General features: G+C 38.7%; 1 protein-coding gene across 4 annotated transcripts in view; it reads right to left on the bottom strand.

Annotated features, from left to right (window-relative positions):
- The window catches only part of SLC28A3 (solute carrier family 28 member 3), a 35079-nt gene that overhangs the window by 4042 nt on the left and 7740 nt on the right, over nucleotides 1-23297 (bottom strand). For all 4 annotated transcript variants that reach the window (XM_051801422.1, XM_051801419.1, XM_051801421.1 and 1 more), the window contains 13 exons: nucleotides 22435-22517; nucleotides 19786-19877; nucleotides 18205-18394; nucleotides 16166-16310; nucleotides 14695-14808; nucleotides 13168-13245; nucleotides 7532-7612; nucleotides 7211-7291; nucleotides 6413-6538; nucleotides 5989-6119; nucleotides 5021-5189; nucleotides 3193-3390; nucleotides 465-546 (listed from right to left, as the gene is read on the bottom strand). In XM_051801422.1, coding sequence (XP_051657382.1) covers nucleotides 465-546; nucleotides 3193-3390; nucleotides 5021-5189; nucleotides 5989-6119; nucleotides 6413-6538; nucleotides 7211-7291; nucleotides 7532-7612; nucleotides 13168-13245; nucleotides 14695-14808; nucleotides 16166-16310; nucleotides 18205-18394; nucleotides 19786-19877; nucleotides 22435-22517 — 1570 coding nt within the window. The remainder of the gene's footprint in view (nucleotides 1-464; nucleotides 547-3192; nucleotides 3391-5020; nucleotides 5190-5988; nucleotides 6120-6412; nucleotides 6539-7210; nucleotides 7292-7531; nucleotides 7613-13167; nucleotides 13246-14694; nucleotides 14809-16165; nucleotides 16311-18204; nucleotides 18395-19785; nucleotides 19878-22434; nucleotides 22518-23297) is intronic.

The following is a 23297-nucleotide window of genomic DNA, read 5'->3' as shown; positions in this document are numbered from 1 at the left end:
ACTGCTGGCACCGTGGAGCCCACTGGGCTTCAGGGCAAAAGAAGGCTGCCAGTAATTCCAGCTGCCTCGTGAGGAACTCAAATTTTTTTTTTAATTTTTCTTTTTCCATATATGCAACATTTTTACAGGAAACAGCCAACTTCATCTTTCAAACCAGCATACTACTGACACAGTTTGCTCCTTCTGAAGCTCAAGGGAGCTGTAGTAGCTCAGGCTCGTGGTTGAAGGCTAAAGAGGGAGGATTGTTAGCAAGGCTTAGTCCCCTCCCCTTGCCCTCAGCACCTCTCCCAGTACCTCCACCCCAAAGCCTATACCCCTCTGGGACCCCTTCCATGCACAGTTAGGTGCTAGCAGAGCAGCACCTCAGCTCCTAATGTTACTAAGCTTCACCCACAGCCTATTCCTTCTGGTGTTTTCCTTGGGATTTGCTTGCCAAACAAATTGTCTTTTAGAGAGGTTCTTACTCAGGCCTCCTATTACCAGTCCCAGAGAGCCGAAGTTGGCAAACCCACAAAGAGCATAGGTGGCAATGACTTCAGAGCGAACCTGGAAAACAAACACATACCCTCTCAGTTGTTTGAAACAGCTTGTGCTGATTCAAGGGTCTGAAAATATGGCATTGTGGCTCAGGGCTCCGAGTACTAAAATTCCTCAATTTCACTTGGTTGCTGCCCCAAGTAATGGCTTTCAGAAAGGTAGGCTCATTCTCTTGCTGGAAGTTGATGGCTTTTATACCCACTGCCCATGTGAGAACTCACAAATCATGTCATGTTTTTATTTTTCATGTGTATTGTTGTGTCTTGTTGAATTTAGTAATAGCAATTAAAGACAAAAAAAAAATCTTATCTTACTAGTGGAAATTTAACTGCTGCTTTCTGAAAGTATGAGTCAGAGAGCTATAACTCAGCTGCTCCTTCATAGCTGGATGCCTCCATGATAGTCTGTTGAAACCTCAAGTTTTGGTATGCATCCCTGACTACTTTGTCCCTGAACAAGCAGAGGACTCTATGTACAAAGCTGCTCTGTGCATGTTCCACCCTGGGCACAGAAGGGAAATTGGTCTCCTAGAGAGTGATACTTTGATGTGTTAACAGGCAGAGAGGGACATTAAGATTTTGGAATCCCCCTCAGCAGCTTATTTCCTTACTGACTTCCACCATCTTTCTCCCCTTGAGTAACACCAGTTCAACCTGGACCTCAAACGACAGACGAGGTTAGGATGGCCTTTGCTTCCATGGAGGGACCCCTGACATGACACAGAATGACTTCAGGTGAAATCAGGCTACGAACCTTGCAAAACTTCAGATAAATATAGTCCAAACATTTTGGGAAAGTGGGCAATGTATCTCAGCAAATGTTTTGTTCCCTTGGCAGTTCTGAATTCCTGTTTAAGCTATATAGGAATAGGGTTTTAGGCTAAAGCTGAAAATGTGTGAGTATTCTAGTAGGTTTCCTGTTTATTCGAAGTTTCTCTGTTTTAATTTGTCTTTTATGAACATCAGTTTGTAGATACTTTCAATCAATCTGCACAAATGCAGAAAAATGCTTCTCAAGTACCCACTCTACCAGGTTTTCCTAGAAAAAGCTTTGTGTGCTGTGATTTCCATGCTTTCATTTACACTTTATTTTCTCTGAAAACAGGAAGCCACATAATTACTGACTCAGGTGAGGACACTTGTTTGTTCACTCTGAGTGATTATCTGTGTGAGGATGTATTAGAGAGCTCTGATGAAAGTCAAGCACACTCTCACCTGAACTATTGTGCTGTAATTATAATGGTTACTGGGCAATTTTTACCAGCATTATAAATCAAAATTATTTTTATATATCAGACCTTTTTACCATGGAAGCTAATACAACTCTACAGGTATAAAAAGTGAATGTGGAAGTTCTGTATGACATCCTACTGAAAAGAAAAAAAAAAGAAAAAGAAAAAAAAAAAGTGAAATAGAATTCATAGGATCTGCATTCTAAGGCTGACTTCCAGACCAAAAAACCCCTTATTCACATATACAGAAGTTCAGAGCCATATTCCCCAAGCAGAATGAAGCACAACTGTAGCAGGGCACAACAAAGATCCTTCCAGCCCAGGATTCTATTGGCAGGAATTTCAGGAACACTGATAATGGATGGTCAGGCAAGGGTGTGAATATTTGATCAGACCATCTATTCTTCTATCTTTCTACTTCCACATGTGAAATATGTCCTGGTAATCAGGAATGCAAGTGGTCAAGGACATGGTTTTTGTTTTTAATATGAGAGGTATTCACAGCATCACACCAGATTAAAAGAAGATTAAAAGTTGTATAAAATCCTTTATAATTAAGGGTTCTTCTGCAGTGATAATCTGTCTTGATTTCAGGAACGAAGGCCAATGCAGGTGTAAAGTTGGATATCATGGTTTTTGTTACCTGTGCTTAGGACAAATTCAGCACAGGCTGTGCATGTGGGTGCCAGATGGGGGAGCAGTCATGGCTGCAAAGATTTGATCAGCTTTGATCACTGCTTGACCTTTGGCCCTGTGCACACACTTTGGATTCCCTTAGCACAGCCTTCCTAAGTGCACTGTGGTCATGTATCTGTTGGGTGGACTGCCAATGAGAGGTGGGACAAGGCTTTGGCTGGAAGTCTTTATGTAAACTAACTTTCAGTGGTAATTGAAACAGACTGGTTGGAGTCAGTGTGGCAAGTGAAGTGTATGCCATGTAATACATATCTTTTATTACTGCCCTCTGCACAGGGGACAATTGCCTCCAGCAAAGGTGTGCCAGTAATGACATCTGCTAAAGCTTGCTGGATGTCTCTCTTCAAGTTTAATGCTTGGGCAAACCTCTGAGGGCAGGAGGATCCTCCAGTTCTTGCCCAAGTTCTTCTTAGGACAGTAGCTCACAGGAAAGTGCTAGCTAAGAACCAGGTAAGAAGCTTACCTTGAAGACAGCCTCTATCTGTGGGACATGGCATGTTTGCCAAAACTGTACCCTTCTGTTTCTATGTTGTTTTGAGACAGCTAGTGTGATGACAGTCCTAGCAGCCTCACAAAGCAATAGTTCACTTTCATAATTGAACTCTGTCACTTAAGGACACGCTTTAGAGTAATATGCGACCATTTTATGCCTATATTAAAAAATAAGTTGAGTTTCAACATTGAAGTATTAGATCCAATAAATCTGTAGAACAGAAAATGTTACTTACTGTCATATACTGTTTCACTCCATTAATGTACATGCTTCCACCCTTTTCTCGGTTGTGAATCAGTTTTGAAAGACGCTCATAAGCCAAAAATTCATTGAAGAAAGTTTTGTAACCTAGTAGACCACCGACAATAAAACTATCTTCCCAGTCTACTCCCATCATGAAAGAGAATGGCATGAAGACATAAGCACAAATGGTCTGTGGAATATATAAAACAAACCATGTCAAAAGATACGGCTGGTCAAAGAACAATGGCATGCAATAACTTCTCTAAACATCCAGTGAGGATGGTTTTATTTCAGTGGAGAAGAATTGGCTTTGAATTCTTGCTGCGAACACCTCTGGAAGATTTTTTCATAGTAAGGTACGCCTGACTAATTTTTAAAAGACTAACCCAAAATCTAGATATAAAAAAGTTATTAGGTATGTCCCTAATTTTACATGTAAAGTAAAACAAACGTTTCTGTGCCTTTTTTTCCCCAATAATGGCTTTAAATTGGGCATGGTGTTTGAAGCAAAGAAGAAATATTGAGTTAAAGGAGCTGATAAGGAAACTGAGAAGTCTAATTCTTCTCCTGATTAAATCAAAAGTGTTAATGAATGTGCTTAATTACCAGGTGGTTGAACTCCAACTGGTGTAAACAGTAGAGTTGTCTCTGCATAAAAGCTGTGCATCTGACACAGTTAAAGCTGTACCATTTTTTTCCTGGCATTAAAAGTATTATGCAAATTTAAAAAGAAATCCCATCTTGCAGTACAGCTTATTTTTATACTAAGCAAAAATAGCTCCAGCTGTGAAAGGGTTTGGTCAGACAGTCCTTAGCAAATGTAAAAGAGGTCTTTAAGCAGTTCCTATTCCTGGCTGGTTTCTCTGCCCTCAAAGGATTACAGGTTAATGTCTCTCAAAAGGGAAGGATGGCTGAATGCATCATGTCTGTGCAACTCAGATCCTCGTGGACTGTCTACCTGTCCAAATCTTACACTATCCAACAGTTAATGAAATACCAGCCCTTTCACGAGTGCTGAGGCATGCATACTAGAGCCTTTCCTTGACTGTAAGTGTCTGTGCAGTGAGATATCTGTGAAAGCTCTGCAGGTACTATCTTAATATTAATGAAGCCACATTTGTTATGAGTGCCTATTCACTTCTGCAGCACCTTTATCACAAGTTATATCCATGTTTAACGCAGGGCTTCTATTAGAGTCTTGCAAAACAAAATGCCCAAAACCATTGGAACAAGATGGTTGCATTGAGTTAAAAATGACATATTGACCTAGGTTAAAACAGAAGTCCTATTTGAAAACTGCTTGCTCAGCTGAGCAACTTGGATACAGTTTTAGATTGTGTTGAAAACTAAGTGGTGTTGAGTAAATGTGGGTTCAGACAAGTCCAACCTTGTCCCAGTGTCCCCATCTAAGTGAACCTGATGAACATTAAGGGTTTGATGGGATTCTGAACATTAAAGTTACTTTAATGTTTAGCTGAAGATGTTAATGGCTTGTCCAGTGTGTACCTGACAGATTTGCTGCGTTGTCAAGTCAGAGGAGGTAGGTGTTAGCATACTCTGTGTAAACATACCATGAGGGTTAGCAAGAACACCAAAGAGGGAAACTATACATAGAGTAATAGCTACAGAAATACTTACATGGCAATAATTTTACTTTGACTGTTAAGACATCTTTCAGTACGTACAAATAAAATATGGGTTTGGATCATATTAAAGAGCAATACAACAATGAAAAATAACCATCACAAAACTACACAGGCTATTTGAGTAGGATAAATTATACGTGTATGTGAGCTGCATGAAGAACCTGGAGACCATACCTCAAAGTTCAGCTGTGGATAGTCAAACAAGCTGCCCAGCCAAGAAAGGGTTGAGTCAAGAAATGTCAGCAAGGCAAGGAAGGCGATCAGATTCACGGCCATGTTTGCTACCAGTGTGATGGAGGTAGAGGCACCCTGACTGGCTGCTTCCAGCAGATTCTTTGAGTCACTTTGCCAATGAAGAGAAAACAAGAGTATGAACATTTTTCAATTCAAGAATAAATAATAGAACTAAAGGGTATGTGCACTTGGTTAGAAGTCTAGTACCAAAGTTATCTGTTCACTCATAGGGAAAACAGTGATGAGATGGAGTAGGCTTTTGCTGTCAATCTTCATGGCAGACACTTGAAGCATGTGTTTGTGGTACCTTGAGGATGAATTCTCTGACATGGTTGGGGTTGGGCAAGATATGGACCAGGTCTTAATACTGTGGCACTGCTAGGATGAGGGAGTGGTCACTGCTCTTCTTACATGCACCCCTTGCAGAGGTGCCTGGGCTGTTCAGGAACAGCTTCCTACAAGCCTTTTTGCTTTGCCTGTCATTCTTAAGACAGTTAAGTCTCCCTGCAGATCGGCAACAAGTTCGCTGATGTTGCAGAAATGATTGCTCCACCTTTGCTTTTGCATGTTTGCACTAACAGATTCATTACAAAAGAAAGATAGCAATGTCACAAGTGGGAAAACCTCTTGGTGGGTCACCTCAGGTAGGCATTTCCCTCTTTCTTTGGAGAGTTTACTGTCTGTCCAGATGGAATGTGACACCTGCATATGTTGCATATGTTACATTGTCATTGGGCACACTACACCTGAATTCACAAATCAACCATTTGCAGTATATTAGTGTGTAATTAATTTATTGCTTGCAGACCTACCATGTAGTCCCCCTAATGCTTATGTGTGAACAGTGATTTTTCCAAATCTCATTTTTGCACTAATATTAGGATTAACTAGAGCCTAGATCAGCTTACCCTTTTACCATTTGTAGGCCACTTCTCAGAGTTACCAGAGGCTTTTCAATTTCAGGCCAGAATAATTTGGAGGTAGCTAATGATGCTGGTGCTGACATGACAGAAGCAGTCAGTAGGTGGGAGGAGGAAACCTAGAATTCCAGGTGACAGAAAATACTCTGTGATAACCACATGAATGTAAACATGAAGGAAAGTAATTAAAATTTTCAGACATTCAGATGATTTTTCTACAAGGGTTCATTAAAAAGTTCACATTGCTCATAAGGAAAAGAAGACAGGATTTTTGTGATTAATTTCTTCAGAGAGGGACAAAAAGCCCAGTGGGAATGACGCAGGGATACTTTCAAAGCATTTTAGCTGGACTTCTATACTTAGAAGATTTCAGGCAAATCATACATTTTCCAGTTCTTTTCCTCTGTCTTACCCCGAAAGAAATATATGCTCCTAAGACGCTTCCAGCAATAGTTGAGAATCCTGCTGTCATGACTGCATGGAGTTCAGATTTGGTGATGTATGGTAAGTAGGGCCGCACTAGAAGAGGAGACTCTGTCTGGAAGTGAAAAACAAGCATCAAATTCAGAAATTCCCAATAAAAGCCCATAAATTTATTTTATTATCAGTGCAGAAAAATGAGCAGTGACGAACCACTGCTAAATATCATGCTAATATTGCTTTTGGGCTTGGATTCTACTTGGTGATCTTTCTACTTCACTTTGAACCCTGGGACAGACAGTGGGTTTAATGGATTTCCTATTTAAGTGGTCTATTAGGTGCTGCCTCCTGCTTTTATGGCTAAGGCCTTGTACTGCTAGCACCGAATCCTAGTTTTCTGCATCGTCTTTCTCTCCTGTCCTTGCCTGCCTTGCATGCCTTCTTTTCATCCCACTTGCCTTCCGAATTAAAAAAAAAACACCCGAAATTGTTATTTCTTCATAGCCTTGGAGCTATCGTAGCCTTCGTAGCTTGATAGTCATTTTAATGGACATCTATAACCTACATTTATGCTTGACTTTCTGTTGGGAAAACATATGGTTTCCAAATTCCACTCCATTTTGCACTACTGCCAACATACTAACACACTGGAATTTTGTAATCAACCATCAGTACTGCTGTAGAGGAGTCAAAGGAAATTTTTTTTAATACACAGATGCTCAGTGAGCAGCACTATTTCACTACCTTCAATAATATTGTGTTATCATGTTTTTTCTGTACTCCAACTCACCTGTCCCACAAATATGTTACCCGCAGCTACCAGAGACTCAACAGGTGTTGTCCCCATGAAAACATGCATAATCCAACCAACCTAAAATGATTGAAAAAAAGAAATAAAAATTTAATCTGCCTATTCCATGCACTTCTAGATTTAATCATATCAATCTAAGACTTCTGAGACCTGTTATGATATTTCCAGGTTAAAGATAACAACTGTTTTTCATGTCTACCCCTGAGCAGCTTGGCCAGGGTCAATGCTACAGTTCCTCTGCATGTGTTCAAAAAGTGTCCCACAGTAGCCAAATGAGTACCTACTGGCAAAAATTCATACCTTTCCAATGAGCCACTGCATGAATCCAATGTGGTAAAGAAGAGACATTACTGTGCTGAAGAAAACCACAATGGGCAGTACCTGATTTGGAGACACAAAATCATTAACACATTTAAAGTGGTTTCCTTTCCTTGATTCTGTGGGCCATTTGATTTTTGAAAAAGTGTGTCATGTTTTCAAAATGTTCTTACAGTTACGGAAAACTTGTCATTTAGCTTACACATATGCCATAAAATTGTTAACCTTCTAGACTTGTTGTTTGTGCTGGAATTAACTAATTTTCATTTATCTACATAGTTTTTTAACAGTGCTGCAATAGTTTTGAAACTGGTTTAACATGATATACATTAGTTTATAGCCATGTTTAGGTCAGTCCAAGCATTACTTGGCAATAGCATTTTACAAAGACTTTGATATATAAAAATTCGATTTTGAAAACCATTAACAGAAATTTGTACAGTGGTACTGTGCTGTAGAATTCAGAGCTCTACTTCTCATAGCATTGTAGAATGTTAAGAGTTGGAAGGTAACTTAAAGATCATCTAGTCCCAACCATCCCTCCCATGGGCAGGGACACCTCCCACCAGACCAGGTTGCTCAAGGCCTTATCTAACCTGGCTTTGAGCACTGCCAGGGTTGAAACATTTGCAACCTACCTGAGTAACCTGTTACAGTATCTCACTACCCTCACAGTAACAAATTTCTTCCTAATATTATCTAACCTAAATTTCCCCTCTTTCAAATTGTACCCATTACTCTTTGTCCTATCACTACAGTTCCTGACAAAGAGTCTCTCTTCAACTTCCTCGTTTTTCCCCTTCAGACACCAGAATGTTGTCATGAGATCTGCATGTAACCTTCTCTTCTCCAGGCAGAACAGCCCCAACTTCCTCAGCCTGTCTTTGTAGGGGAGGTGCTCCAGTCCTTTTATCAACTTCATGACTTTCGTCTCCACTGGCTCCAACAGTTCCATGTCCTTCTTATACTGGGGACACCAGAAATGAATGCAGTACTCCAAGTGAGGTCTCACAAGAGTAGAGTAGATGGGGAGAATCACCTACCTCCACACACTGGCCATGCTCCTTTTGATGAAGCCAAGGGTTCAGTTGGCCTTCTGGGGTGTGAGTGCACATTGCCAGGTCATGCTGAGTTTTTCATCAACCATCACCCCACCCCACCCCAACCATCATCTCTATATCTGTGTTTTAAAAAACACAGTTTAGATTGCTGTGTAAGCAAAAGTTGAAGAGATTTCAATTGGAATTGTAATTGACTTGATTTCATAGAATCAAAGGCAGCTTTCTTAGCCTGTGTAGATGCCTTTCAATAAAAGATTATAGAAAAATCCTCTTTTATTCTGTGGTATTTACACTATTCGTTATAATGCCAATGTGGAATATTCAATAACTCTCTAACTGTACACAGAGACAGAATCTGCTTAAAGGTACATACTTCCTAAATACAAAAAGTGAATATAAATCTCTTTCATTGGAGACTGAAGGGAAAATGTTTCCCTTCAACATATAATTTAGAAGAATCATATGAAGGCCTAACCCACTGTCTGATGGGTTATTAAATGTATTGGGTTTTCATTCTGAATAAAACTCATATTACAGGACCTCTCCACTGCTATGCTGCTATACAGCAGGAAGAAAAATCCCCCCAAAAGATCCAAAATTAGTAAAACAGATTAGTTACAGTTAGAACAGTACCACTAGGACTAAGAAGCTTTCATTTTTGTTCACTAATGACATAATGCATTTAACGTAAAATCAAGTAATAGAACGAAAAAGAGCAAATCATTTTGTTATTTCAGAACTTCACAGTAAATAGAAGCTGTGCCTTTCTAGAGGAGAGTTGGTACTATCAACAGTCTTGACAAATTTTTGGAAACTCGATTTAGATGATCAGAACCTTTCATTGAAAGGATGGAGTGCAATTAACTGCTATCACTGCGCTGTTCAATAAGTTAATAAAGACTCCTTTCTCTAGTTTGATTCTCTGATCCTTTTTGCGATCCTCTCAGGATCGTTTGTCATGCAGCAATAGCAGAAAGTTTAGTGTAGTAAAAGTAAAATCTTTCTCCCTTGCCTTTTCTCTTCTGCCATTTCCCTTCACTGTTTCTAGGCCTGTGCTAGCCAAAGAGGCATCTCACTCCCAGCCAGATCCATATCCTGGCACAACGTGTGTATCCTGATGCAATGTGTGTATTGAAATGGGTCTGGAGAAACAGCGGGCAGATAGGCAAAGGTCAACTCTCTCTAGTTGATTGATGGCAAAAATTGTGAGTGACCTCCCATCTTTCAAGCTAAATGGACAGCAAAAGCTCTCAAGTTTGAGAGCTGTGGTTTTGTTTCAGCGGAAGGGGAGAGAACACTGCCAACACTGTTCTGCCAACACTGGGTGACAGCTGGCACCCTTGGGCCTTCTCCACATTCCTCTGAAAATATTTTAAATAACATTAGAACACGCTTTTCCAGTTTTGTTGTTGGAGTCATTCCTGGATAAAGCACTTGTCTTTATAAAACATGAAGTCTACCTCAAAGTTATGAGTACTCTGAACAAGGGGTTGTCTTCCACTTGCTTCTGCCATGAAAAAATTCACATTTAATTTGCATCTACATACGCCATTACAACCTGCAGGTGGAGACAGCTGTCAACTTTGAGAGAAAATGAGGAGAGAACTGCAAAAAGAAAATATGACCAGGAAGTCAGATTGTAGCAGAAGCCGACTCCTCCAAAAGGTCCAGCACATTTCTGTATGGGTCCTGTAGTTTAGTTATAACCGCATGCTTAAAATGTTACAATTGCATTTTTCTCTGTGAACAAACTCAAGTAGAAGTTTAGTCTTCAGCTCCTGATACGTACTACATACCTTTAAATAGTCAAGTTTTAATGGATGAATACATTTAATGAGCACTCTGAAAAATCGCACAGCCTTTCAATGGAGAATGGTAATCAAAGAGCTCTTTAGAATTACATTTATGTGACCTACAAATGTTGCAGTTTATGCTTCCCAAAATACAACCTCTAAGAAAATAAATTCTTTAATCGGTATGTTTCATGAATTGGATTATTTCCAGTTTATTGTCAATTCTGAAATAAGATTTGACCTTACTAAAGAACTACTTTCCAGATCATCATTACAATGAATGTTACATGGAGACCAGTGAGTTAAAACTGGTGGCTGCTTTCAAATCTCCCTCCCATTTGTGGCTTGATGTTTGTCTTTTTTCTTATTTTCCTTAAAAGAAGAAGTTACTAGTGTTAAGGAATATCCTGCTTTCATACACTCCTAAAACTTGACCTTCAAAGCAAAGCCTTTCTCAGGGAGCCATAATCCTCCTGGTGCAGAAAGGAAGTTTATTTCCTGCTTGCTCGAAGCAAACTTTACCTTTCATAGTCAACAGGATAGATGACTTAATACTAAGAGGGTTTTTTCCAACTGCTTAAGTACTTGGTGTGCTTGGTTATGTGGGCAAGTGTGGTTTTTTTTCAGAACTCTGAAACTCTATGTCTGCATTCACAAATATCCATTTAAAATAACCCAGTTTATACATGTGAATACATGCATTTCTGACTAATTAGTGCTTCCAGAACCAGGTACTCAAAGGTTCTAGTGGTGCTGGCCTGAACACCCATACTGGTGTGCATATGCACATATGGGCTGTGTCTGCTCTGGTAACAATGTCCACCTAAGTTAGCAAAAACTGATATGTCCCTGCATACTGTTAAGGATGCAGTATGGATACAATTGGACTCGGACGGTTTTCTGCAAAGACATGCCCTATCCCTTGTCTACTCTCTCAAGAGCTAAGCCAATACTGAGACATTTCTTTTTTGAAGGATGCTTTGAAATATCTTGTGGCAAGATTTGGAGAGCTCAAGAGTAACATGCAAACCTCACAAAATATCTGAAAGACACAAAAAAAGCACTTTGGACCATGTTAATGTGTAAATAAATGAAAAGTGTTTCAAGAGCGAATAGGCTGGCTGTTGCTCACTGTCACTGGAAGAGAGAATTCCCTTTCTACAGAAGGAGCAGATGGAGGATGTTTTGGTACTGCTGTGCACTTGTCTGCCACTCTGTTTACCATATATATATATTCCTAGACATATGCAGCTCTGAAAATCAACTCATGAGTTTTGTTTTCTTGGTGTTTTTCAGTGTGAAAATAACCTGCTTGTTCCTGTTATCCTCTTCTAGATATTCCACATCTTTTGTTGGCTTGAACCATAGAATAAGACTGGTGGATATTTGCATACACAGAAGCAAACTTTTGGCTGTCTGGTCCCTAGTTATGACTTTAGTCAGCAAAGTATTTTACATCACCACTGAGGCACTAAAAATCACCTTGATATAATCATATTTATAAGGCATTGTCGAAAACCACAGGAAAAATAACATGGGAGGTGGGAATTAAATAATTTCACCCCTAAAATATGTAATTGGGAATACAAATTGTTATTTGAGTGCTCAATAGAGTAAAAGTGAGACAAGCCTAGAAAGTGAAATGAAAGGTTTCACTTTAGTATTTCAAAAAATATTGAACTTCAAACACAATTTATATTTATTGATGAAATTCTTCATTTCTTTTTCACCACTAAGATGTTCCAACTATTCTTAGTAGCAACCTATTTTACTGATAGCACCTTCTTTAGTGTTTCTACAGATAGCACCTACAGATAGCACCTTCATTCTCAAGTAGTGAAAGAACTAAATTTGAAGATTATCTAGTTTGGAATATCACTTCAAGAAAAAAAGATGAAAGGCATGTAAGCCCATGGTCAGGTCTCTGAAACATCAAAAGAATGATCTCTGAGTAAGTATTGATTAATTTCTCGTGTTTGTTTGGGAGGTTTTTTTGTTTGTTTTTTTTTTTTAATTGGGGTTTGTTTGAGGTTTTTTTGCTTTATATGTTTTTGATTCCAGCCTAAGCAGGTATTATGGAATGGGCTACTTCTTGAAGCAAAACCAGGAAGGATACTGGTGCAGATTAGAGAGCACAGAGCATACAAACTGTATTCCAGCAGTTTCCCAGCAAGGTCTTCTAAGGGAGAGAACTGGGAAATCTCCCTGGGATCTTACTAATGTAATAATAGCACAATGTAATGTAATTCTTCCTGGTTATGCAAGAGCAGCTTCTATCTCTTTTACCAGGTATATATAAATATATATCAAGGCTTTCCACTGTTGCGGGGGCAATGTCTGTAAGGCATTGTTCTACACAGCATTTAAGAATGACAACACAGCATGGTATAGCACTTTTACTCATGGAGAGATGGGAAAGATAGGCCGGAGATAATATTTCTGTCAGTGGCCAGGTAAAGCCTTTTAAGCTATTCCTTGTAGAAAGATACCCCAAGATTCTGTCTACATGCAATATATGTTGTTATAATTGGACTAGATAAGTGCTATCTAACTCAGTGTATAGCAGTAAATGAAAGGCTTCCTGTGGGCTTCCCAAATTTTCTATTCAGAATGTCACATAGTAAGGAACAATTTTCCTCTTAGCTGATTCTTCTGGTGACTACGCAGGTACCACAAGACATATAATAAATTTATTTCCCAGCTACACTGTTCCTTTTTTCTGTTGTCTATCTGCCACATGCAGCGTGTATAAAAACTGTCTCACCTTAAAAGCGAAGAAATGATCCTTATATTTTTCACCAAACACAAACTTGGCACCTGTGTCAGAGTACTCCAGAAAAGTCTAGGGACAGAAAGCAAAGGAAATTAACCATAAGCTCTTGGAACCTGCCAAAAACTAAGGAGATATTGCTAGCTGTCTTGCAGAGATCTGGTGAAGTCCAAGGAGCATGTGCTCTATATGAATCCAGGCCTCATTGACTGTGTCTGGCTGAATTGAGGGCCTCTGCCCTACTCTCTAAGAGTGCAGTCTCCTTTAGGGTATATAGGCAAATGGCAAGGGTGTAGGGCACAAATTCCTTGAGTACCCAACACAATAGAGGCCATAAGGTAAACTAAAAGAAACACTTATTTTTTCATCCCAACACTGTGGTGCATTTTTATGCTCCATCATGCAAGTAAGTGCAAAAATGATACAGCTTAAAATAGAGATTTGATGGCTGAAGTAATGAGTTCTGGAAGGAGTACCTAAAAGCTAAACTAAAGAAATCTACTTTTTAATTTAGATCCAGTGTTATGTTTTTATACTCCTGATGCCAACATATGCATTAATGATACAGTTTAAACTGAAGTTAAAGTACAGTTTATAACAGCTATAGTAATGAGTTCTGACAGGAGCAACTGTAAGCCATATGACGTTAATGAAAGGGAGCACCAGAACTGCTTCAGTTAGAGACTGAGAACCTGGTGACAAAACCCAGATGACTCCCACTGCTTGCAGATTAGACAGACGTCAGACCTGTGCCTTTGCTTCCACAGAGAGACAGTACATTCTGCACTGTCTTGTTTTACATGTGCTTAATTACCTGAGAAGAGCAGCTGTGAGAATAGTATCCCTGGGGTGAAAAGTCTGAATGTCCTTCAGTGGGTACTCTCTGATCTACGTTTTGGGTATTGCTTATTCATTACTTTACAGTAATAGGCTTTTTAAAAAAAACTTTATGCCTGCAGGGATACCTACAGACAGATCCCATCCACTCTCTAGAGATATTTTTCTGCTTGCAGATGTGGATTTTGCCACCTGTACGTAGTTAAATTAATTTTCCTGTATATCATGAGGACTATGAAATGTCCCTCATGCCAGGACTGCTGCTACTCTGAAGACAACAGTGGTTCTGCCTTAAACTTCAAGGCTTTTCAGCATGTCACATTTATTTGCAAGGGTGCTTTGGAGTTGGGCCACATCTAAAGAGTTTCTATGAGTGCCCTGGCACAATAGTGGTTTTATGTTTCAAGGATGCAAGTTTTAACTTCAAGGATGATAAATTCATTAAGAAATAGGGTCATTCTGGCCATTACTCATCAGCCTGTCCCCCACAGTCTTGTATTAACTGGACAAAAAAAAAGAGAAAGTTGAATTCAAGTAGTCAATTACCATTCTAAGAACCTAATCTTTCTTAAGAGGAGAAAATATTCAGGAGGGAACAGATCCTTGAACAGACTGACTGTTATGTAAGAGTCTCAAGACAGAAAACTATAGTAAAAAAAGTAAGGATTTTGCCCAATAGCTTACCTGGATCTGAATGCCTAGCCAGTTAAATACATCAAAACCCACTTTGGTCCTCAGAATAAGAAGCCCAAGAATAAACTGCATTCCTATTCCTGAAAGTACTGGTCTCCAAGCAACCTAGATAGACAGAAAAATAAAAAAACTGTTTGTTATTTAAATAAATAATAATTTACTTCAGACATTTATTAAAATAAGGCAAGGGGATTGTCTGACTATACTGCAGGATAGGAGCAGCTGCTAAACCAGGCTGTAATGGACTTGGATCTTCACATACCTGGACAGAGAATAAGGAGATTTTGTTGCAGGGTTTGTCCTTGGGTAATTTCAACTCTGTTTCTGTTCCCCAGCTTAAAAGACTTTTGATACTTGAGAACTACTCAGTCTTATATTGTGATTCATCATATACAGGCAGTTGTAAGAAAAACTGTGGCTGCCTGTGATGAGTTCCTCTACAGTTCCTTCCTTAAGTTCACTACACTGAAGATTCCTGCTCTGCTGCCTCAGAAAACATCTTTGGTTTGTGAAAATTCGGTCAAATTATTTATAAGACTAGGAGTTGAAATGGCATTCTAATTTACTCAGATTGTATTTTAATAATACAAATCAGTTAGGTGCAATGAGAACTCATGGGAGAGCACAATGCATTTGGAGTAGTTTGCACCTCAGCTGGAGATAGCAGCAGTTGCAGAGAATAGGACAGTTTCATTAGTCCTTGCTGAGAGGACTTCACCCTTTAAGGAAGTCTCAGCATTGATGCAAGAAGGGTGGAAAGTGTCAGTGAAACTTCATGACCTGGACAGTGGATATATGACTAACAAAAGCATGAACTGGTATGTGAGGCATGTACACAGGAGTACAAGCTGAGGTGGGAGTTGTGGTGGCTGAACTAAGCCCTTTGTGATACCACAGCAGAACAGAGTGGTCATCTCTGACAGAAGATTAAAACAAATGGCATTGATCAGCCTATGGTAACAGGTGAGTGAGAAGTGAAGACCTCCACTTGGCCTCAGTTTTTGAGTTTGCAGTGGGAAGCAAACTTGTGAGGGATTAAGAGCTATACAAGGCAATCGTATCTTCAGTTCCATGCAATTTGTGTTAATTAGTGTCCTCAAATAAGTACCTGTCATGTCCAGAGGACTGTGGTGAGGCTCCTGTGGGTGAAAATGTGGAGAAGGCCTACCTCTCCAGCAGCAAATGTGTTCCAACCCGAAACAGAGCTGGAATAAAAGATGGGCAGCAGCTTCCCAAAACAATGAGAGGTGGATGCTGGTACAGCCCCACACATACTCACCAAGAGCAAAATTACTTGCCTCAGAAATTAAATACATCACTCGGTAGGGGGTAAGCCTAAATTTTTACTTAAATTTTAGTAAGCATCTGTTACTCTTACTAAACTTGGTGCTCAGGTAGGGGAACAGGTTTTGAGACATTGAATAAAAAATCCCAGAAGAGCCAGCATGGACTAAATACTCACTCTGGTTGGATATTTGGAAAAGATAAGCATCAGGAGAACATACATCACAAGCCCACCAAAGGAGATTAGCTGGCGGGATCCCTGTTCCATTGTGTCAAAGATGAGCCAGCAGATGACAGTTATAATAAGAGCTGCACGCAACACCCTGGGGGAAAAAAGCATCATGACATCCTGAAAAAGACCAGATATTCCTTTCCCTTCCCCTACCCACAACACTTACATTTCTGTTTGTGAATGAACTCTCTGTGCAATGTTGTAGACTGAAACATATGGCTCTACACAAGCAGGAATATGCCTTTGCTGATGCACCTCTAACAACAACATCACTTGGTAGCATCCCAAAGAAGCGTCCTCCAATAGGGTTCCTCAAGCCAGAGTAAAAACCCAGAGGAAAATCCAGTAAAGCATGAGTAACTCTTGTCTGGGTGTTATTTCTATTAAACGAAGTGTGCTATCTTCCTCTCTCCCTCCATCCTCCTCTTTTTTCCCTTCCTTCCTTTCCTTTGTTGAATCTTTCCTTAGCTCTGGGCAAGACAGGCTGTGGTTTTGACAAATTGCACTGTACCATTTAACTGGCAAGTCTATGAAGAACACTCTATCGAGGAGTAGGTTATAAATGGTTTATTTCTCTGTAACGAGATGTAGTCTGTAAAGCTGTATCAGAAACAATGTGTACATCTGTGTTTCAGTGTTTCTATGGTCCCTACTATCACAAAACCATGTTCAACTTATTTATTGAAGGTAATTACCACAACGACAGCCTGAAAGGCAGCAAAATACATCATCCCATATATAGAGGGAAAATAAACACAGTCCAAAGTTTTTAATGCTACTTGTGTCTAACAGTTAGCTTCCACGGATTTCAGAAATGGACACCCAAAATCCATTTTTAGACCTGGATTAAAAAACGTTGCAGGCTAACTCCACAAAATAGCTTGGCCATTGCAAAGCTGAATATTACTTTCTACACCTGAGAGATTTTCTGTCTCTTGGAGGAATATGGTTAAGCACTTAATCTGTGATATGGATTGCAGCCCAGGTAATACAGCACTTACTGCCCCCAGTTTGTTCCATCTGCTACCTGGGGCTCTCCTGTTCCTTTTGCTCCTTCCCCCAAAGAGGCTGCCAGATTGCCTAATGGACATGTGTCTCTGTGACGGATCTCTAATGTGACTCCGGAGCAGAAGGATCACAATCTTTATAGCACCTTTCTGAGCAAAACCACTTCCAAATCTTAAGAATAAGATCGGACATTTTCCTGAACTGAGAATGACTCCACCTTAGAGTTCTTTCTCTCTCAGGTAGAAAGTAACTTAGCTGAAATAGAATGCAGCTGGCCAGTTTGCTTTTCCTTTTTAATGATATTTCATGTGGTCTTTTCTTCAGTCTACAAGGCTCCTTTGGCTCCTCATTTTCCCAGGGATAACTTCAACATTCCTGATACGTGCTCAGGAATACTTGAAATAAGCATCTGCCAGATTTAATTATCTACCATTTATCTGCCAGATGAATGTCTACCATCCCAAATTAAGGTTATATGACCTTATTATGACACTGATTGTGGCTGGCATGTTTTGATTCCTGAAGGCCAAGTAAAAATTGTTATGGGGATACATGGAAAAACAGTGACTAGGCAACACACTCCAGTCATTAGCAGTCTGCATATGTTAGAGTTAAGGTTTTTGCGAACCTAACAGTTCTCTGAACAAATGACAGTGAGGCACTTTCTGGCCTGCAGAGTGAATGTAACATACCTGAACTTCTGTGAATGTATTCTCTTCCAACTACCAACTTGTCTTATCTCAATCTTTGGTATTTTTGTACACTTTATGTCAAGATTTTCGATACCTAGCTACTGCATTTCAAACTTAAAGGTGTGTCTGATATCTATATACTGGAAAATATGAATTATTCTGTGATCTTATTGAAATTTGTATAATTGACCCATCTCCCTGTGGGTGTAAGTTGAAATAGAACTATAGGAGTAACTTGACTAATTCATTGTTTTTCTACAAAAATAGAAAGTAATTAATATTTACCATTTCAGCCAAAACCACTGTTTTTTCAGATATCTTTCTCCAGGGGAAAAGAATACAGTAATTTTGTCTTCATACTTAGCTATTAAAAAATCCCAGCAGATGAAGAATGTGACCACAACAGTGATGATAAAGAGTGGCAAGGCTCTCTGAAATTTCAAGCTGCAGGCTGCAATAAGTATTGCCAAGTATGCTGTCACAGAAACAAGAATATACATATCCGTTAGGTTGGTCTTTTTAAAAACAAATCATAAGGATCAAATCTTAAATTTATAGGATGTGATTAAAGTCAGGCCCGTGTTGACCTTTTCAGTGCTTTTATGACTCTTTACCAAATTTTGCTTTTGTAAATGGTGATGTAGTATGGTCAGGATATGAAAGATGGCTTTCATTCTGTTAGAGAAGGTTATATGCTTTGGCCAAGTTCATATCAAACATGTTAACCACTTGAGAAAATTAAATAAAAAGAAAAACACGGAACCTCTTTTTCCTGTGTAAAAACTGTGAATTAAGAGCATGAGTCTCATTCCTTCTTTCATAAGAGAATGAGTGTATCCCATAAAACTAGAAAAAAAACCCTGGAAATATGTAAATTGACTGATTTGATGGCCCCCTGAATTAAGGCTTAAAAGTGAAGCTTAAAAGAGAAGCTTACTTCTTAAAAAAAAGCTGTGAAATTATTTGTCATTTGGCAGTCTCATTGCTGATATATGCTGGCCAAAGAAATATTCAGTTTTTGTAAATAATAATTTGATTTTGTCTATGGTAAATAAGGAAGAAAGACTACTTATTTTTGTAAGGTAAGTTGTTTTTTTGTGTAATTACTATATGTAACCCTGACATATCCTTAGCAACCACTTGTTCTCTTGAGCCATAATATGCCTCTACTATGACAAAGCAAGAAAAGCTGATGTTATGAAGACAGCATGCAAACAGCGCTTTTATAACCATTTTCTGGTATACTGGTGCTTACCTCACCAATGTGTTTCAGTTCTATATGTTCTCAGTGGTAGTAGTAAGAAAATCACAAAAACAAACTTGGTGAAACAAACCAACCTACTGGCTAATTAGGAAAGAGAGAAAGAAGAATATCTGAATGATTCTTCAGTGCATGCTGTCATAAACACATTTCCTCTGAAAAAACATTTTTTTGTGGATATTGAGTGATATGGGTCAGAAAAGAAAACTCCTACTGACTTTAGTCCTGTTTGGTGCCTGACTCTTTTCTTTAATGAGATTTCATAGTTTTGGGCAAGTTCCTGAAACTGTAATTTTGGAGGCAGCTGGCAGTGGAGTAGACATAAAGACTTAACTATCCTGCTATCATGAACATAATTGTTAGTCAGAGTGGAAACATGCCAAAGGAGCAGTTTAGCAAGATTTGTGGGTTTTGTTTCGAAATGAGAGAAAGTTTTGTGATCTGTAGTTTTTTTCTGGTACTAAATTCACTTTTAATTCCTTTGAAATGCGTTTTGAAAGACAGACAAGAGTTTTTTGTGTCAGATAGAAGACAAGCACAGCCTATAATCTCATGCAGGCATTTAAATAAAACTTCAGCAACCCTGAGTGTAATATATACTCTACCTGTCATTAAAATTCCATAGATCACATAGCGAATTCTGATTTTATGTTTCTTGTAAAATTCACAGATTTTATCATAGTTCTTTTCTAATTGCCTAGAAAAATAGGAAAAAATAATGAAGAACAGAAAATGTAAGCTTTTGCAGAAGAAAATTGGGTTAAGTTGGTCAAAATTTCTCTACTGCAGTTGGAACTTGTTAATGGTTAAATTTGGCTCCCCAGGTGCCAAATAAAATTGTGCCCTTTGAGCGAGATTTCTTTGGATTGATGTTGGACAAGTAAAAAAGAAAATATGGCAGAAATCTAACTGGACAATCCGTTAATTACAATAGACCAAAGTCAGCAGGCCAGTTCCACTAGCCCCTGATGTGCAGCAGTTCTGTGAAGAGGTCTGTTAAGGTAGGTACAGATTCTGGGCCCATTAATAGACCCATGAAGTCTGTTAGTACAACTGGACCAGCACTACTATGTGGAGCAGTAGGGTTGCCACAACTGTGAAGGCCTAAGGCTGCATTTTTTGTGTAAAATAACCAATATCCACCTAAAACCTTATTACAGTGGGCATAGATGTTTCTGGATTTTTGAAAATTTGGTTGTGAATTACATTAACTTTTCACCTCATCAGCTCATGGAAGTTAAAATTATGTTATATTTGAACATCCTGCTGTAGTATCAGTTCTTCCAACTATTATGTGTTTCACTTTCTTTATTTCCTCAACTCAATAAAGGTAACACAGAGTGATTTCATGAAGGAGGTTGAAATTTAGAGAAATAGCAGTTAATGGAGTTAATTCAACACAGATTTCCAATTATAAGTATGCTGATGATACAGATGTATTACAGTTACGAAAGCTGTAGCTACATAAACATCCTCATATTGTGCAAGCTGAAAAAGAAATCACAGCTGTACCTTTGTCATCTCAGAGGCACTGCTTTAGAACGTCATCTCTGAAGCAGTGTCTCACACCCTCATTCTATAAAAACAACATTATATTTAGAAATACTAATTATCCAGACTCTACTTGTTTGGAAACTAGATGCAGCTGGAGTTAGATGCATACCGAAATTCAAAAATACCCTTCTTTTCTGCACTTAAAAAAAATTTGATTAAATTTAAATTAATTTCGGGTGAAATAAGTAATATTAATTTAATTCATACCAGCAAAAAAATAGAGCAGGAACACTTGCCTTCAGCAGTAAAAGTGTTATACAATCTCTCAGAAATTGTGATTGCTTTTGATGTTTCAAGTTTAGTTCTGAGAATTCCTGTTGCTTTACAAATCACAGCATCTTTTTTTTTTAACTTATAAGAACATTAGGTTATCTATCCAATCTCAGCAGAGAGGTTAGACACAACAGAAAAAGAAAAAAAGGAGAAATGAGAGATAGATGCATGACTAAGCCAATTACTTTATGAAATTTATGGCTCATTTATCAACCAAGAGAAAAAAAATAATATCTACTGTCTGTTACTGCTACTTATGAGTCCTTTACTTTCAGACTAGAATTTCTTGTAATCTCTTATTTGCTTTAATATATCTACTTTTTGTTTTATTAATTTAGGCTATTATCACTTTGGTGGTCTTTTGGCACCAAAAGATCTTAAATATCCAGACATATGTCATAAATATGCAGCTCCCTTCTGAAAGAAGACAGAAAAAGAATCTTCCTTATGAAATCTGGTTAATTTACTAAGGAAATATTATTTCCCAAAAGCTGATACTAGAGTCTTGAAATGCAGCACATTGCTGATGGCTTTTACTTAACCGAAGATGTTGAAAAAACAGATCTCACTTAAGCACATTAGTATGAAATATTTGTTTATGCCCAAACTATTCTTGTTTGCATTTTGCAACTCAGAAATCTATTTTCTATTGCACATGTACTCCAGAAGTGAATGTTAACACCTTGCACTTGTAGTGAATCGTTATCAATAGACTGATCTTTCAAAGGGGCTGTCTCAGACCACAGGCTATTCAGTACTATCTGTCATTGAAAGAAGATAATAACACAAATGAAGATTCAGCATGGCAGAAAAAAAATACAAGAAAACTACATCAAAATATAATTTTAAGCATTGTATCTTCTATAGAGGGTTTCTTGTTTTCTCAAAAAAAAAAAAAGGCAAAAAATCGAAAAACCTAATCCTCAAGTAAAATGTAGATGTATGTTTTTGCTCTGTGGTCACTTGGAAACAGTGCAAAGGAAGTGTAATAATTTTGCTCCATCAAAATGGCTTTTCCCACAGCTATTCTGTTCTTATTTTGCATGAGGGTAAATGACTATGCAAACTGAAAGACAATAGTGAATCTTTAACTTTCTGAAAGAGGCTTAAAGAGACCTTACTTTAAAAAACTGTTATGGAAATGCTGGAAAAGTAGTTATTGTACAAAAATTAAAAATACTGCTCCTTTAATTTGCAAAGCTTTAAAAGGATAATTCCACAATCACCCACGTCAGTTGTAAGGTACAATAATTTTAAACATGCTGTGTTCCTGTATTACACAAATTGCTAGGTGATACAAACATCTATGCAGCATAGGGGTATGGCAGTGAAATTTAGAGCTGTCACTCCAGAAGCAGAAACACTAGCAGCTTTTTGCTTAGGCCAGGATGAAGTGAGTGCAAAACTTACTCATTTGTAATGCATACCCTTTCAAGCGTGGTTGCTCATCATCTACTGAGGCACATTTGTTTTCAAGTAGATCATTCTCAATATTGATGCATTCATCCCCCTGGAAAACAGATCCATGCTGAGGTTGCGAGAGGGGTGCATGCTTGTTAAACAAGGTATAAAAAACATCTCAACTGGCACACTGCTGAAGCAGTTTCAAATTTCTAGTCTGCAATGTGTGCATGGCTCCAGCTCTCTTGTCTGCCACCAACTCTGTGACCAGTATCAGGCAAACCTAGTGTTTAGCTGTGAACTGTTCTCAAGCCATTCACACCATTTTCAAAAGGGAAATAAAAGGGAGAAGACATACCAGTGTTACTCAGAGCTGAAGAGGGTGGGGTCTCATACAGAGTACCACTGCAGAGAGGCAAAAAGCAAGAGCTGCACAGCAAGAGGTAGGGACAGCAGAGCTGCTATTTAGCCAGCTTGCCCAGCACCTCATGTAGACATTCCAAACTTCAATATGGATGGAACTTTTGTGTAGAGATAATGGTTAAATTGAGAGAAGCTTACTGTTTAAAAAATTTAACTAAGCGAAGAGATTTACTCTTAAGAAAAGCTGCTCTGAAAGGATAATAACTAACAATCTTTTAAAGAGAGCTATCATCCACAGACTTTGTAGCAGAAACACAAAATTTGGCCAGATAGTGCACTTTCATCTGGAAAACAGATTTTTGCTATCTGAATCCACGTAAGCCTGGCCACATTATAGCTTTTGAGCAACTACAGGCTGACATCCACCCTGTTTGAAGACTGTCTTGAGGTGGCCAGGAGCAGCACAACACCCCCAAGCTCCTTGGCACACCCATGGGGGCTGCCAAGCCCACACTACGTTACTTCC

Source organism: Manacus candei, unplaced genomic scaffold (assembly GCF_025592945.1).
Source record: "Manacus candei isolate 608988 ecotype Guabito, Panama unplaced genomic scaffold, ASM2559294v1 h1tg000051l, whole genome shotgun sequence".
NCBI classification, from domain to species: Eukaryota; Metazoa; Chordata; class Aves; order Passeriformes; family Pipridae; genus Manacus; species Manacus candei.
Note: the sequence above shows the minus strand (reverse complement) of the source record. Positions and strands in the feature narration are given on the sequence as shown.